This window comes from Thalassophryne amazonica, chromosome 8, assembly GCF_902500255.1.
Source record: "Thalassophryne amazonica chromosome 8, fThaAma1.1, whole genome shotgun sequence".
In the NCBI taxonomy this organism is placed as follows: Eukaryota; Metazoa; Chordata; class Actinopteri; order Batrachoidiformes; family Batrachoididae; genus Thalassophryne; species Thalassophryne amazonica.
Genome location: NC_047110.1, coordinates 74,952,370 through 74,967,647, shown reverse-complemented (window position 1 = coordinate 74,967,647; position 15,278 = coordinate 74,952,370). Strand labels below are relative to the sequence as shown.

General features: G+C 42.2%; 1 protein-coding gene across 1 annotated transcript in view; it reads right to left on the bottom strand.

Annotated features, from left to right (window-relative positions):
• Positions 1-15,278, bottom strand: part of chkb (choline kinase beta) — a 73,123-nt gene that overhangs the window by 44,044 nt on the left and 13,801 nt on the right. Inside the window, exon 3 of the mRNA XM_034175503.1 lies at positions 5,715-5,823. Within this exon, the coding sequence (XP_034031394.1) occupies positions 5,715-5,823 (109 nt within the window). The remainder of the gene's footprint in view (positions 1-5,714; positions 5,824-15,278) is intronic.

The following is a 15,278-nucleotide window of genomic DNA, read 5'->3' as shown; positions in this document are numbered from 1 at the left end:
TATGGGGGGAGGAACAACAATGCTCATTTGACATGGCAAAAGAAGCCATACAACAAGCTGTGTCTTTAGGGAAAATGCAATCAGGACCAGTAGAACTTCAAGTGTCTGCTCTAAATGATTATGCTAATTGGAGCTTATGGCAAAAACAAAACAGGGTACGCAAACCTTTAGGATTCTGGTCGAGAAAACTCCCAGATGCAGGTATGCGTTATACACCTTTTGAAAAACAGCTTTTAGCATGTTATTGGGCGTTGATTGAAACTGAATCACAAACGGTGGGACATGACGTAATGATGAGGACACACGTACCTATTTTGACATGGGTGATGAGTAATCCCACCACTCACCGAATAGGGACAGCTCAGGAGGCTAGTGTGATAAAATGGAAATGGTATGTGTCAGAGCGTGTAAAACCAGGTGAAAAAGGGGTGTCATTGCTGCATGAACAAGTAGCTGATGCTCCTGAGGAAGATGAGGAACCTTTTGAAGTTCAACCATTGGAGGAATCTCCTGTTCAAGCAGGAAAAAGGTGGGATGATTTGTCAGATGATGAGAAAAGTCGAGCATGGTTCACTGATGGTTCCTGTCAATATCAAGCAGGAAAAAGGTGATGGAAAGGAGCTTTTAATCCACAATTAGGTCAGTCTCTGGAAGAATTAGGAGAAGGAAAAAGCAGTCAGTGGGCGGAGTTGAAGGCCGTGCATATGGTGGTCATGCAGGGAGGACCACAGGGCCTCCATATTTATACAGACTCATGGTCAGTGACCCAAGGACTACTTACCTGGATACCTACATGGCATGCCACTAATTGGAAAATACATTCTAAGGAAGTTTGGGGAAGAGAATTGTGGGAAGACATTTGGGAAAAGGCTAAAACAATTCCTATTACTGTGATGCATGTAGATGCACACACTAATGGACAAGACTCAGAAGCTTTATATAATAAAGCTGCAGATCAATTAGTAAGAGTAATGATTGAATTAAGACAATCCAGCCCAGGATTGGCTAGATGGGCTCATGTCAAAGCAGGACATTGGGGGGTTCAAGGTACCCTAAAATGGGCCAGAGATCGAGGTATTGATCTAAAATTGGATGATGTGAAAACAGCAATCACTGAGTGTGAACAATGTCAACACCACCGGAAGGGTGTGCCTCAACATTTGCATGGGCAGTTAAATCGTGGAAAAAGTCCTGGTCAAATTTGGCAGTTAGACTTTATTGGACCATTGCCCATGTCCAAAGGATGCAGTCATGCATGCACTGCTGTAGATACATTTTCTGGGGTCTTGGTAGTGCATCAATGTAAATTTGCAAATCAAATGGCCACACTTAAGTGTTTGAAAATAATACAGCAGTATTATGGTTTGCCAGTACAGATTCAAACTGATAATGGCACTCATTTTACGGGAAATAAAGTAAAGGAGTGGGCCAAAGAAAATCATGTTGAATGGATTTATCATATTCCCTATTACCCGCAGGCGGCGGGGTTAATAGAGCGAATGAACGGGCTTCTTAAAGAGACCCTACGGAAGCTGTCAAAAGATCGCACTATGCGACATTGGAAACAGGACTTGGCTACTGCTGTGGATCAGTTGAACAATCGGCCAATAGGGTCGGGATCCACACCCTTGATAAGAATGATTTCAGGAGAAGAGATAGAGCATACTACAGAAAGCATCAAAATGTGGAAAATTGATCCACAAGCGGAATTACCTGTCAGAGCAACTCCAGGCTCAGCAGGACTGGATTTAAGAACATTGACAACCGTAACATTGGTACCTGATCAAATTCAAGTGATAAAGACAGGGTTAGGCCTGCAGTGTCCAAAGGGGACATATGGACACATTTTACCACGTAGCGGTTTATCACTCAAAGGTTTAACCATTCAAGCCGGAGTGATAGATGCAGATTATCAAGGTGAGATTGGAGTGGTTTGTCGATTATTTGGAGAACAACCCCTGATATTGAATAAAGGGGATAAAAATGCTCAATTCCCTGTGAAATGGGGATGGTACAAGAAATACCAAAACCCATAGTAATAACTACACGAGGAACGCAAGGCTTTGGTTCCTCAGATCAAGCAGGTGCCAAAGTTTGGGTTAAACAACCTAACGGACCGCCTAAAGCGGCAGAAATTATAGCTCAAGGGAATGATGCAACTGTTAGTATACTCTATCAGGGTGAAGAAAAATGGGTAAATGTGCCTGTATCAAAGTGTTATGTAAGAGAAGACTAATCGTTGTCATTCTACCCGTAGTTACATTTGTGTTGTCTAGGCTCGGATTGATGCCCTGGTGGGAGTTGCTGATCGGGCGATCAAGGACCACAGGAGGTGAACGTCGTCATGGCAACCAGTGGAAGCCCCGGGATTGGAGGTGTCGGCTGCTGGGTCATACTCCTCCTTGTAGGTGGTGCCATGGTCTCCGGCTGCTGGGGGATGACGGAAGGAAACGAACTTGAAGAGATACCATTGTTCCAAACAGGATGGAAGAACTCCGCCAACAACAGAACGCAAGATGATTCACCAGTAATTGCAAACTATGGCGATGTGTGAACTGTTTTGCCAGACACCATATACCAGTATTTACTATGGGATGTAATGTCACTCTTAATGCTAGAGTGAACATGTGTGTTTTTAATATGACAAGTAAATCGTGTAGTAATGTCAATGGAACCACCTGGACTATTAAACCGTGGAGTAAAGTAATGATCAGTAATAGTACTGAAATTAAAGGGAGAAGATCATTCCTGTACATGCTGTGGGTACTACCAACAGAGGCTAAGGCAACACAAACCCAGGTTGCACCTTTGATTGATACTTGTACTTATTTGGCACAGGCCACAATAAAAACGAAGGTATATTGGAAAATTACCTTTCCAAAAATCCCAATTTGTAGAAGACGCCGAAGAGCGTGGTATAATACTTTATTAGGAGGAACAGGTACTGTCCTAGGAGTATCAAATACTGTGGATAATGAAGTAACTAGGACCATGCTGTCAAACACAGGTCAATATTCATCTCAAGTATTACATCAGATGGGAGAGTGGTTACCAACAGCATTGGTTGGACAATTGCAAAATGCAGATCTGTGGCAGAAAAGCTTTCAATGGCAAATGAAATTATGGAATGAAACCTATGATTCATTAAAGAATCTATCACATATAGGTAATTGGACAGCATGTGCAGTACAACTAATTCATGCAGAAGCTCAAAGAGAAAGATTTCAGCGTATAGTTACCATAGGGAACTATCATGATTGGAGACGGATTTGGAATATAACTGATACCTTATGGTTAAAGTTACATCCAGAATTTACACAGTGTAATGAAACAGTATGTACTGGACACTGGACCCAGTACAATGTGACACAACCAAAGGTTGTTTGTAAATATCAAGTGTTACCGGTAATTACGACTAATGGCTATTGGTTCTTGCATATGGATGGAGAGTGGCTAGAACCAAAAACCAATACGACTTTTGATACCAAAATGTGTGATATAACAGATAAGGGTATGGCTTGTGTGCTGCAAACTGGATATGCCAATCCATGTCTAACCGACTCAGAGGTTGTACTTTGTGACTGGACTAGGGAAACACCAAGAGAAATGTTGTGGCAGATCGGCCCACATGCTCTGTGTGTTGCAACAATGAAAAATAATTCACAGGTACCTTCGGTTCCGTATACTGGCTGCCTGAACAATGTGCATTTATGGCATTGGGGAGACCGGACGTATCGTTTGACTAATTATTCTGTATCAAGTCGGCTGACTTCGGTACAATGGGATGTATTGCATTCCCCATGGAGTCTTTCCCTGGAGCATTTCAAATGCGCATTGGAACAATCTACGGAAATTCAGCAATTAATAGAGTCACATACGTCCAACGTCTCCAGTCTCATGGTGTCTACATTGATAGCTAGCGAACGGGTAAAACATGTGGCAAAATTAGTACAGCAAGCGTCAGCACACCATTGGTGGGATATCTTTTCAGGGATGTCCATCACTGCCAGGAGTACCTTAGTGCCGCCCTTACTTTTATTAATTATAGCAATATGTGTTATGACTTTTTGTAATATTTTTACATGTATATATGTTATACGATTAAGACGGGAAGTGGAATGGGTAATATTTCAACGAATGCGATGAAATTGACACTGTTAATTCATGATCCTTTTGGAGTAAACCAATATAATGTCACATTAGACCCCACAATACCGGGTTATGTGTATGAATATATTGCATGGAATGACGATAATCAAGACTATATTACTCGAAATTTTGTTTGTGAATCACTAGAAGAAATGTGGGAAATGTTCTGGCACGATATAGTCAATGTTTATGGATGGAATTCACATTTACCTATCTCCATACAAAGTTACATAAATTGATTGGTGCAAAACACCAAGAGTGGAAATGTATAATAAAAATGTTATTGTGCTGTTTTGCACCTGTCTTAAAGTAACCCTGAGAATGTACTTGTTATTCAACTTTGTTTTAGCATGCTGGGGTCAGTCTGAACTGGGAGTGAAGAGCTGGATGTACTTGTTACACTGATTATTCAACTTTGTTTTAGCATGCTGGGGTCAGTCTGAACTGGGAGTGAAGAGCTGGAGGTACTTGTTATTCACAACTTTGTTTGTGTTGCTATTGTGTTGCTATTGACGACTGCGCTGAAGAGATGTTTTTGCAAGAGGAAATACCTTTTTGATGCCTGTTGATTAAAGAAATTATGTGCGCCAGGGAGTTTGAAATGGCCACTCACCCTCCCTTTGCGCACACACTAGAAAAGAGGAGGCAGAGCCATGCTCCGATAGAGTCTGCTGCGGGTTTACGTACGAACGCCCAGCCGGTTGACAAGCGCACTCTGCCGAAGGTGTTGGCGCTCCACCTTAAAGGCGTCACGGTAAGAGAGAAAGAGATGTTTCATGCGCTGCAACCACTTGTGCTTGATGTAACTGCTTTTGTGGGGAATAAATATACGCCTGTTTGTTCTAGCAAAGTGCAGTCTGTGTGATCATTTCTGTGTGCCGATCTGACCGAACCTTGTTTCAAAACAGATACCCTCTCTACTTTTAAGATTAGACTTAAAACTTTCCTTTTTTCTAAAGCTTATAGTTAGGGCTGGATCAGGTGACCCTGAACCATCCCTTAGTTATGCTGCTATAGACTTAGACTGCTGGGGGGTTCCCATGATGCACTGAGTGTTTCTTTCTCTTTTTGCTCTGTATGCACCACTCTGCATTTAATCATTAGTGATTGATCTCTGCTCTTTTCCACAGCATGTCTTTTTCCTGATTCTCTCCCCTCAGCCCCAACCAGTCCCAGCAGAAGACTGCCCCTCCCTGAGCCTGGTTCTGCTGGGGGTTTCTTCCTGTTAAAAGGGAGTTTTTCCTTCCCACTGTCGCCAAGTGCTTGCTCACAGGGGGTCATTTTGACCGTTGGGGTTTTTCTGTAGTTGTATGGCTTTTGCCGTACAATATAAAGCGCCTTGGGGCAACTGTTTGTTGTGATTTGGTGCTATATAAATAAAATTGATTTGATTTGTATGAGCCACTTTGAATTATCTACTGTTAAATTCACACTGTGGAAGACAGCAAACGTAAGCATCATAATATTTAAGGCCCAAACTGTAAGTGCACCAAACATTGCTTATGATGTTAAAATACGAGTGTCTACAGTCACTGTTATTGATGAGCGTCACTTCATTGACCAACCTGGAGGATGGCACCATATACTCGAAGAAGTACCTGCCGGGGTTCCTCACCCACACAGTGCACGTGGTCAGGCAAAGTACAGAGGTACAACAGGTTGCTTAATCCACCACTGAGGGAAAAAATAAATAAGTAACCACTTATCAACTAAGTACAGCAAGCATGACCCCATATATGTCTTCATATATTTAAGCCACTGCTGAAAAACAAAAACAAAAAAACTGAAAATTACACATTATTTCCTGCTCAATTTAACACTTGCAACATGAAAGGTAACATTATAAACTCACTATATAAATTGTGCAGATAGAAAGCTAATGACAGATGCATTTGGCAAAACCTTTTTTACTAAGACGAGAGCCCACCCCACACACACACACCCACACAATAAGAAAAAAAGCGTGAGTCATGCAGACTGTAAATCAATAAATCACTGCATACAGTAGACATCAGAGTTCTTCCAATCAACAAAAATGGATAAACACATACATGAACCAACAAATCTGAAAAATGAATGCCTCAGAGAGCACAACAGTTTATGTGACAAGATATCAACTCTACAATTAGAAGGTATACTTGAAAGGCACATACTATCTCTACAAGATGGTGTGTGTGTCGACGCAGCGGATCTGTGCTCACACTTTCAGTGCTTTGTTTTATTGTCTTATCAACTTTCTGTTGAGCTAATACCTCATACAATCGACACAATCTGTTAAAAATTGGAGTTTCGTGTGAGAGAAATATTACAGTTGAGTCTTCTCATTCATACAACATCCTGGGTCACATAATAAGGGACCTGGGCTCTCCATGCCTCACCATCCCAAAGAGAAGGAAGCGGAGGCGCCGCAGGGAGTGCAACCAAAAGCAGGGATGCAGGGCCGGCGGGCTAGCCAGGCTATGGAAGCAGCCACACAAACCATCGCCTCCCAGTCTCTCCGTTGCCAATGTAATATCCCTCTCTAATAAAATGGACGAATTGAGGCTGCAGGCGGCTTAGGACACTTCACGAGAGAGTGCTGTGTCCTAGTCTTTACGGAAACTTGGTTACACTCATCCATCCTAGACTTGGCTATGAAGTTAGCACGCTATTCAATGCGGTGCCTCAACAGGACCAGTGACTCCGATAAGAACAAAGGAGGAGGGTTATGTATGTATATCCACAGCAACTGATACAACAACACAGCGAAAGTAACCAACCACTGTTCCCCAGACCTGGAAATTTGATTGTTAAATGCTGACCGTCCTTGGCAGTTTACTGGAGTATTGCTAACCACTGTTTACATTCTACCGGATGCTAAAGCTAGCTCTGCCCTCGGACTTTTACACAGCAACATTAGCCTACAGCTGAATTGACATCCAGAAGTGGTGAACGTCATTACGGGTGATTTTCACACATATAGTTAAGTCAGACCACATCTCTCTGCCACTCATCAATGCATATACTCTCCTCCAGAAATTCACCCCCCACCACCATTAAGACAGTCAAAACATGGCGAGACAGCGCTTCTCACCAGCTGCAGGACTGCTTCAACGGGACATCTTTTAGGATGACGACCTGGATGTATTTACGGACACTGTACTGTGTTACATCAAGAACTGCTTAGATACAGTCACAGTGGAGAAACGCATCCGGGTCTACCCCAATCAGAAACCCTGGAGGGAGGTGAAGCAGCTGCTGAAGGAGAGAAACTCCACTTTCAAAGCTGGTGATAGGGCTCTCAACAGCACAGCCTACGCCAACCTGAAGACAGGCATCAGAAAGGCCAAGGAGGATTTCAGGAGGAGGAACAAAGACCACCTGGCCAGCAACAAGAGCAAGCAGGCATGGATGGTGGTCCAGCACCACACCAAACCCGGCATCAGAGCAGCTGAAGGTGATGTCGCATTGGCAAAAAAATTATGTCTCTTCTTTGCTTGCTTTGAGACTGTGGCACCAGGAGGAGCCATGTTGTTGCAAGCGGCTGGGAGCAACTTCACGGTGGGGGAGCATGAGATGAGGTGCACGCTGAGGTGTCAATCCACACAAAGCAACCGACCCTTACTGCATCTGTGAACAAGTGCTGAAAGACTGTGTAGACCAGCTTGCTGAAATTTTCATGAAAATCTTCAACCGGTCCCTGACACAGTCTGCTGTCCAGTCATGCCTGAAGACCTCCACCGTAGTCCCCCTACCCACCTGAGCCAGATGACTGTTCCTGGGCAGTAGAAAACCTCATGTCTGGTCCCGGTGCCCAAGTAGAAGAACCCCAACGCACTTAATGACTAAGACCCGTGGCCCTAACATGACATGTTATGAAGTCACTGGAGAGGCTCATCCTGAGGCACCTATGCACAGTTGTGGAACCATAGTTGGATCCTCTGCAGTTCACGTACTAGCCCAACAGGGGAGTGGAGGATGCCGCCATTCTCATGCTGCACAGAGATTACTGTCACCTGGAGGAGGCAGGCAGCACTGTGAGAGTCATGTTATTTGACTTCTCCAGTGCGTTCAATACCACGCGGCCTGACCTGCTCAGCAATAAGCTACATGACATGAAGGTGGAGGCTCCACTGGTGGCCTGGATTACCAGCTACCTCACAAGACACCCACAATATGTGAGGCTTCAGAATATTATATCTGACACCATCAAGAGTAGCACAGGGGCACCACAGAGGACAGTCCTCTATCCATTCCTGTTCACACTCTACACCTCAAACTTCAGGATCTGGTCACAGTCCTGCCCCTGCAGAAGTCTGCAGGTGACTCTGCCATTATGGGCTGTATTGGCGGAGACCAGGAGGCTGAGTACAGGAGAGTGGTGGACAGGTTTGTGTAGTGGTGTGGACTCAACCACCTGCAGCTCAACGTATCTAAGATGATGGAGCTGACGGTGGACTTCAGATCAAAAGACAGAAGACCCATCAAAACACAGTTATTATCAATGGAACTGAGGTGGACATTGTGGACTATTACAAGTACCTGGGTGTCCACATAGACAACAAACAGTGTACAGCATCATTAAGCTCATCAAAGCAGAGATGAGTTGTACCAGATTATAGCTAAATAGCCAATTTCCATCTACAGTCCCAAGGTACATCAAATAATTTAGCCATAAATCAATTAAAATTCATAAATTACAGTATATTAGAACAATATTCTAAAATTCAAGTTCTAAAATCACTCTCACAGGTACCATATCATGATATCACATTCTATCAGTCAGTCGCAAGCATATAAATCCATGCCCCCTAAAGACTGCACTATTGAACATTTAAATCTAAAAAACATGGGGTTAACATTAGACAATTTCACACACACACACAAAAGAAAGAAAAAAGACTGCATCAAAGAAAACATGAAATTAATACTAAACAGTTTATTACAAAAAAAAAAAAAACTCAGTCAATGCTGGTAGATCTGACCATTCAGCAGCCACTTTTTAAATTCACTGGTGAAAATAAAATAATTTGTTTGACTTTTTAGTACAGTGGGTAGATTGTTCCCTTCTTTAAGTCCCTGAAATGTCTCTCTTCTAAGTCCCTGTTGGTAAATGATATAATAATTGATCAACATATTGATTTATTCTGCCTTACAGAAACCTGGTTACAGCAGGATGAATATGTTAGTTTTAATGAGTCAACACCCCCGAGTCACACTAACTGTCAGAATGCTCGTAGCACGGGCCGGGGCGGAGGATTAGCAGCAATCTTCCATTCCAGCTTATTAATTAATCAAAAACCCAGACAGAGCTTTAATTCATTTGAAAGCTTGACTCTTAGTCTTGTCCATCCAAATTGGAAATCCCAAAAAACAGTTTTATTTGTTATTATCTATCGTCCACCTGGTCGTTACTGTGAGTTTCTCTGTGAATTTTCAGACCTTTTGTCTGACTTAGTGCTTAGCTCAGATAAGATAATTATAGTGGGCGATTTTAACATCCACACAGATGCTGAGAATGACAGCCTCAACACTGCATTTAATCTATTATTAGACTCTATTGGCTTTGCTCAAAAAGTAAATGAGTCCACCCACCACTTTAATCATATCTTAGATCTTGTTCTGACTTATGGTATGGAAATAGAAGACTTAACAGTATTCCCTGAAAACTCCCTTCTGTCTGATCATTTCTTAATAACATTTACATTTACTCTGATGGACTACCCAGCAGTGGGGAATAAGTTTCATTACACTATAAGTCTCTCAGAAAGCGCTGTAACTAGGTTTAAGGATATGATTCCTTCTTTATGTTCTCTAATGCCATATACCAACACAGTGCAGAGTAGCTACCTAAACTCTGTAAGTGAGATAGAGTATCTCGTCAACAGTTTTACATCCTCATTGAAGACAACTTTGGATGCTGTAGCTCCTCTAAAAAAAGAGAGCTTTAAATCAGAAGTGCCTGACTCCGTGGTATAACTCACAAACTCGTAGCTTAAAGCAGATAACCCGTAAGTTGGAGAGGAAATGGCGTCTCACTAATTTAGAAGATCTTCACTTAGCCTGGAAAAAGAGTCTGTTGCTCTATAAAAAAGCCCTCCGTAAAGCTAGGACATCTTTCTACTCATCACTAATTGAAGAAAATAAGAACAACCCCAGGTTTCTTTTCAGCACTGTAGCCAGGCTGACAAAGAGTCAGAGCTCTATTGAGCTGAGTATTCCATTAACTTTAACTAGTAATGACTTCATGACTTTCTTTGCTAACAAAATTTTAACTATTAGAGAAAAAATTACTCATAACCATCCCAAAGACGTATCGTTATCTTTGGCTGCTTTCAGTGATGCTGGTATTTGGTTAGACTCTTTCTCTCCGATTGTTCTGTCTGAGTTATTTTCATTAGTTACTTCATCCAAACCATTAACATGTTTATTAGACCCCATTCCTACCAGGCTGCTCAAGGAAGCCCTACCATTATTTAATGCTTCGATCTTAAATATGATCAATCTATCTTTGTTAGTTGGCTATGTACCACAGGCTTTTAAGGTGGCAGTAATTAAACCATTACTTAAAAAGCCATCACTTGACCCAGCTATCTTAGCTAATTATAGGCCAATCTCCAACCTTCCTTTTCTCTCAAAAATTCTTGAAAGGGTAGTTGTAAAACAGCTAACTGATCATCTGCAGAGGAATGGTCTATTTGAAGAGTTTCAGTCAGGTTTTAGAATTCATCATAGTACAGAAACAGCATTAGTGAAGGTTACAAATGATCTTCTTATGGCCTCGGACAGTGGACTCATCTCTGTGCTTGTTCTGTTAGACCTCAGTAATGCTTTTGATACTGTTGACCATAAAATTTTATTACAGAGATTAGAGCATGCCATAGGTATTAAAGGCACTGCGCTGCGGTGGTTTGAATCATATTTGTCTAACAGATTACAATTTGTTCATGTAAATGGGGAATCTTCTTCACAGACTAAAGTTAATTATGGAGTTCCACAAGGTTCTGTGCTAGGACCAATTTTATTCACTTTATACATGCTTCCCTTAGGCAGTATTATTAGACGGTATTGCTTAAATTTTCATTGTTACGCAGATGATACCCAGCTTTATCTATCCATGAAGCCAGAGGACACACACCAATTAGCTAAACTGCAGGATTGTCTTACAGACATAAAGACATGGATGACCTCTAATTTCCTGCTTTTAAACTCAGATAAAACTGAAGTTATTGTACTTGGCCCCACAAATCTTAGAAACATGGTGTCTAACCAGATCCTTACTCTGGATGGCATTACCCTGACCTCTAGTAATACTGTGAGAAATCTTGGAGTCATTTTTGATCAGGATATGTCATTCAAAGCGCATATTAAACAAATATGTAGGACTGCTTTTTTGCATTTACGCAATATCTCTAAAATCAGAAAGGTCTTGTCTCAGAGTGATGCTGAAAAACTAATTCATGCATTTATTTCCTCTAGGCTGGACTATTGTAATTCATTATTATCAGGTTGTCCTAAAAGTTCCCTAAAAAGCCTTCAGTTAATTCAAAATGCTGCAGCTAGAGTACTGACGGGGACTAGAAGGAGAGAGCATATCTCATCCATATTGGCCTTTCTTCATTGGCTTCCTGTTAATTCTAGAATAGAATTTAAAATTCTTCTTCTTACTTATAAGGTTTTGAATAATCAGGTCCCATCTTATCTTAGGGACCTCGTAGTACCATATCACCCCAATAGAGCACTTCGCTCTCAGACTGCAGGCTTACTTGTAGTTCCTAGGGTTTGTAAGAGTAGAATGGGAGGCAGAGCCTTCAGCTTTCAGGCTCCTCTCCTGTGGAACCAGCTCCCAATTCAGATCAGGGAGACAGACACCCTCTCTACTTTTAAGATTAGGCTTAAAACTTTCCTTTTTGCTAAAGCTTATAGTTAGGGCTGGATCAGGTGACCCTGAACCATCCCTTAGTTATGCTGCTATAGACGTAGACTGCTGGGGGGTTCCCATGATGCACTGTTTCTTTCTCTTTTTGCTCTGTATGCACCACTCTGCATTTAATCATTAGTGATCGAGCTCTGCTCCCCTCCACAGCATGTCTTTTTCCTGGTTCTCTCCCTCAGCCCCAACCAGTCCAGCAGAAGACTGCCCCTCCCTGAGCCTGGTTCTGCTGGAGGTTTCTTCCTGTTAAAAGGGAGTTTTTCCTTCCCACTGTAGCCAAGTGCTTGCTCACAGGGGGTCGTTTTGACCATTGGGGTTTTACATAATTATTGCATGGCCTTGCCTTACAATATAAAGCGTCTTGGGGCAACTGTTTGTTGTGATTTGGCGCTATATAAAAAAATTGATTGATTGATTGATTTAATCACTCTATATGAAAAAGTTGTCTGTGCAAAAGTTGTTTTACATCTTGGAACAGCACACTGCCCCCTAGTGACAGAACATGTACTTTTTGTACGTGCTTTTTGTTGTGCGCCACTGCGGCTCCGTCCCGACGCATGAATTCCTCCGCACGTCTTTCATTACAAAATCTCCTGTAACAGTGGAATGTGCCGCAAAAGTGCTGATGTACACCTCTTCTGCAATTTCTCTGGTAGTCAGATGACGTACCGGATCAACACAGCCTTCACTTTGGAAATGATCTGGTCGTTTCAGCCTGTCGATGGCCGCTCGGAGCGCGGCGCGCCCTCCGCCGCTGTGGGCCGTCTTTAATCCGGTTGTAATGCTCCTTAATCTGTGTGATGCCCAGAGTATCCTCACCGAAAGCCGTCTGAATCTTCCGAATGGTTTCCACCTGGCTGTCTCTCACAGTTTCTGGAAAAATTTGATTCAGCACTGCTCCAATCGCTCAGCCATTTCCCTGACAATGAAAATCCGATGAGGGGGGTGGACTAGTGTTCACTCAAAGCCTGCCCACAGGCGAATGACGCAACCAACAGGCGTGAAAAAACTCCCGTATGCGCACGAAGGTTCAAGCTTGGCTGATGCAAGCGCACGATTCAAATCCATATAGTTTTTTAAAAAAATAAAAAGGTCGGATAGTTTTCTAACAGACCTCGTATAGCTTAGTAATGTAATACAGTGATACAGCAGTGACCAAGGCACGCCAGTTTTTTTTTGTTTGTTTTTTGTTTTTTTAAATTGGAGCAAGACGGAGTGCACAGCGTGTTGACAGACAGTGTGGATTCTGATGATGGAGATGATCCCTCTTTTGTTCTGGACAAGGAACCAGAACAGGTGGGTCCACCAACGTGCACACAGATCTCCACAGCTTCTGTTTGCAGTTTCTCCAGGACTCAGGCGCTATGAGCCCTGTTCCAGCGCAGAGTCCTGGAACTCAGAGATGCAGACACACACTGCTCCAGGCGCATTTTGTTTAAAGCATCAAGATCGTTAGCTTCGATTTTGTTTAGTTCCTCTTTCGTCCCTTTTGCGCTCTTGCTTCGCAGGCTATTCGGTGATAAAGCTCTTTCGTCCACCTTTTCTCAATGAATTGTGACTTTTTTTTTTTTTTTTTTTACACTTTTTTCCCCGTCATTCAGGAATCGTCTTGTGCTGTGTAACTGGGCCATAAAGTGTCGCGATCATTAGCTTAGGTTTTGTTTAGTTCCTATTTCATCCCTTTAGCGCTCTTGCGTCGCAGGCTATTCGGTGATAATGCTCTTTCGTCCACCTTTTCTCAACGAAATGTGACTTTTTTTTTACTTTTTCCTTTCATTCAGGAATCGTCTTGTGCCGTGTGACTGGCCCATTAGTCACACCGATTTAAATTTAGTCCAAAGTACAACGTTAAGGGCCCCTTCACACATAGTGCAAAGTTTGGACAAAGTGCACACTTAGTGCGTGTGATGCAGGAATCGTGTGCAAACCATGTAATGTCGTCCCTGCCACCAACGCCTCGTACACCTGTTGCTACAACTATTTGTGCAGACAAGCGCCTGAAAGAAAGTGTGCGCTGTGCGAACCCATCGCACCCCCTGACCAGTAGATGTGGACATGATCAGAGCACACTGCTTCTCGTTCATGTCATTTCATGACTGTATGTCTGTGACCATGGGCCATCACCAGAGGAACAGACGGATCATATTTGTATTGCTCGCTTGATAAATGCGGTGTTTCTATATGGTGTGGGATTTTAATTTTTTTTGTAATACCTCCATGTCCTTCCTGATATGAGGCAGCTTTCCGCAGCTTTCAAAGAACAGCTTTGTAGCTCAGTGGTAAAGTCTCTGACTGGGAATCAGAGTTTCTGAAAGGCGCAAGTTCGCCTCCCGGGTGGTGTGGGGTTTTTTTTTCTTTTTTTTGTTTAATTATTCCACATAAGTGGCGCTATGTGATTCCACACGTACCAACTGGTTTTTATTTCTTCCACATAAGCGGCGCCATGTGTTGCACCTGGCACTGTTCCTGCTCGATGGACAGCGGCACGTGTATGAACTCTTGCACGCCTGCCTGTTGGTGCGATGTTTCGTGCGCTAATTACGAACTGTTTCACCATTTCTGTCCAAACGCCGTCCAAACTTCGCACTATGTGTGAAGGGGCCATAAGCCTAGCTCTGCTGTAATAGACTAAATAAATAGTTTATCCATATTTGTCTCAGAGGCAATATCATGAACACGCCTTGTCCGTAAGTAAGGATATACTTTGTCATTAACTTAACCTTTTGTCTACTGACAGCATCAATCAGATGCCGCCAATCCTTCTGTGCCAATGAGTAACTCTGATGCATAAATTATTCTGCCCGTTCTGTCTGCTGTGTATGTACGGAAGCATACTGCATTCACTGAATAAAAAAATTCGACTGCTGATCTCTTAATTACGAGAAAAAATTAGGTGTTGAAATTGTGTACACACATACATACATACACATACATACATACATACATACACATACATATATACATATACATACATACATATATACATACATACATACATACATACATACATATATACATACATATACATACATACACATACATACATACACATATACATACATACACATACATACATACACATACATATATACACATACACATACACATACACATACACATACACATACACATACACATACATATATACACATACATATATACATACACATACATATATACATACACATACATATATACATACACATACATACATACA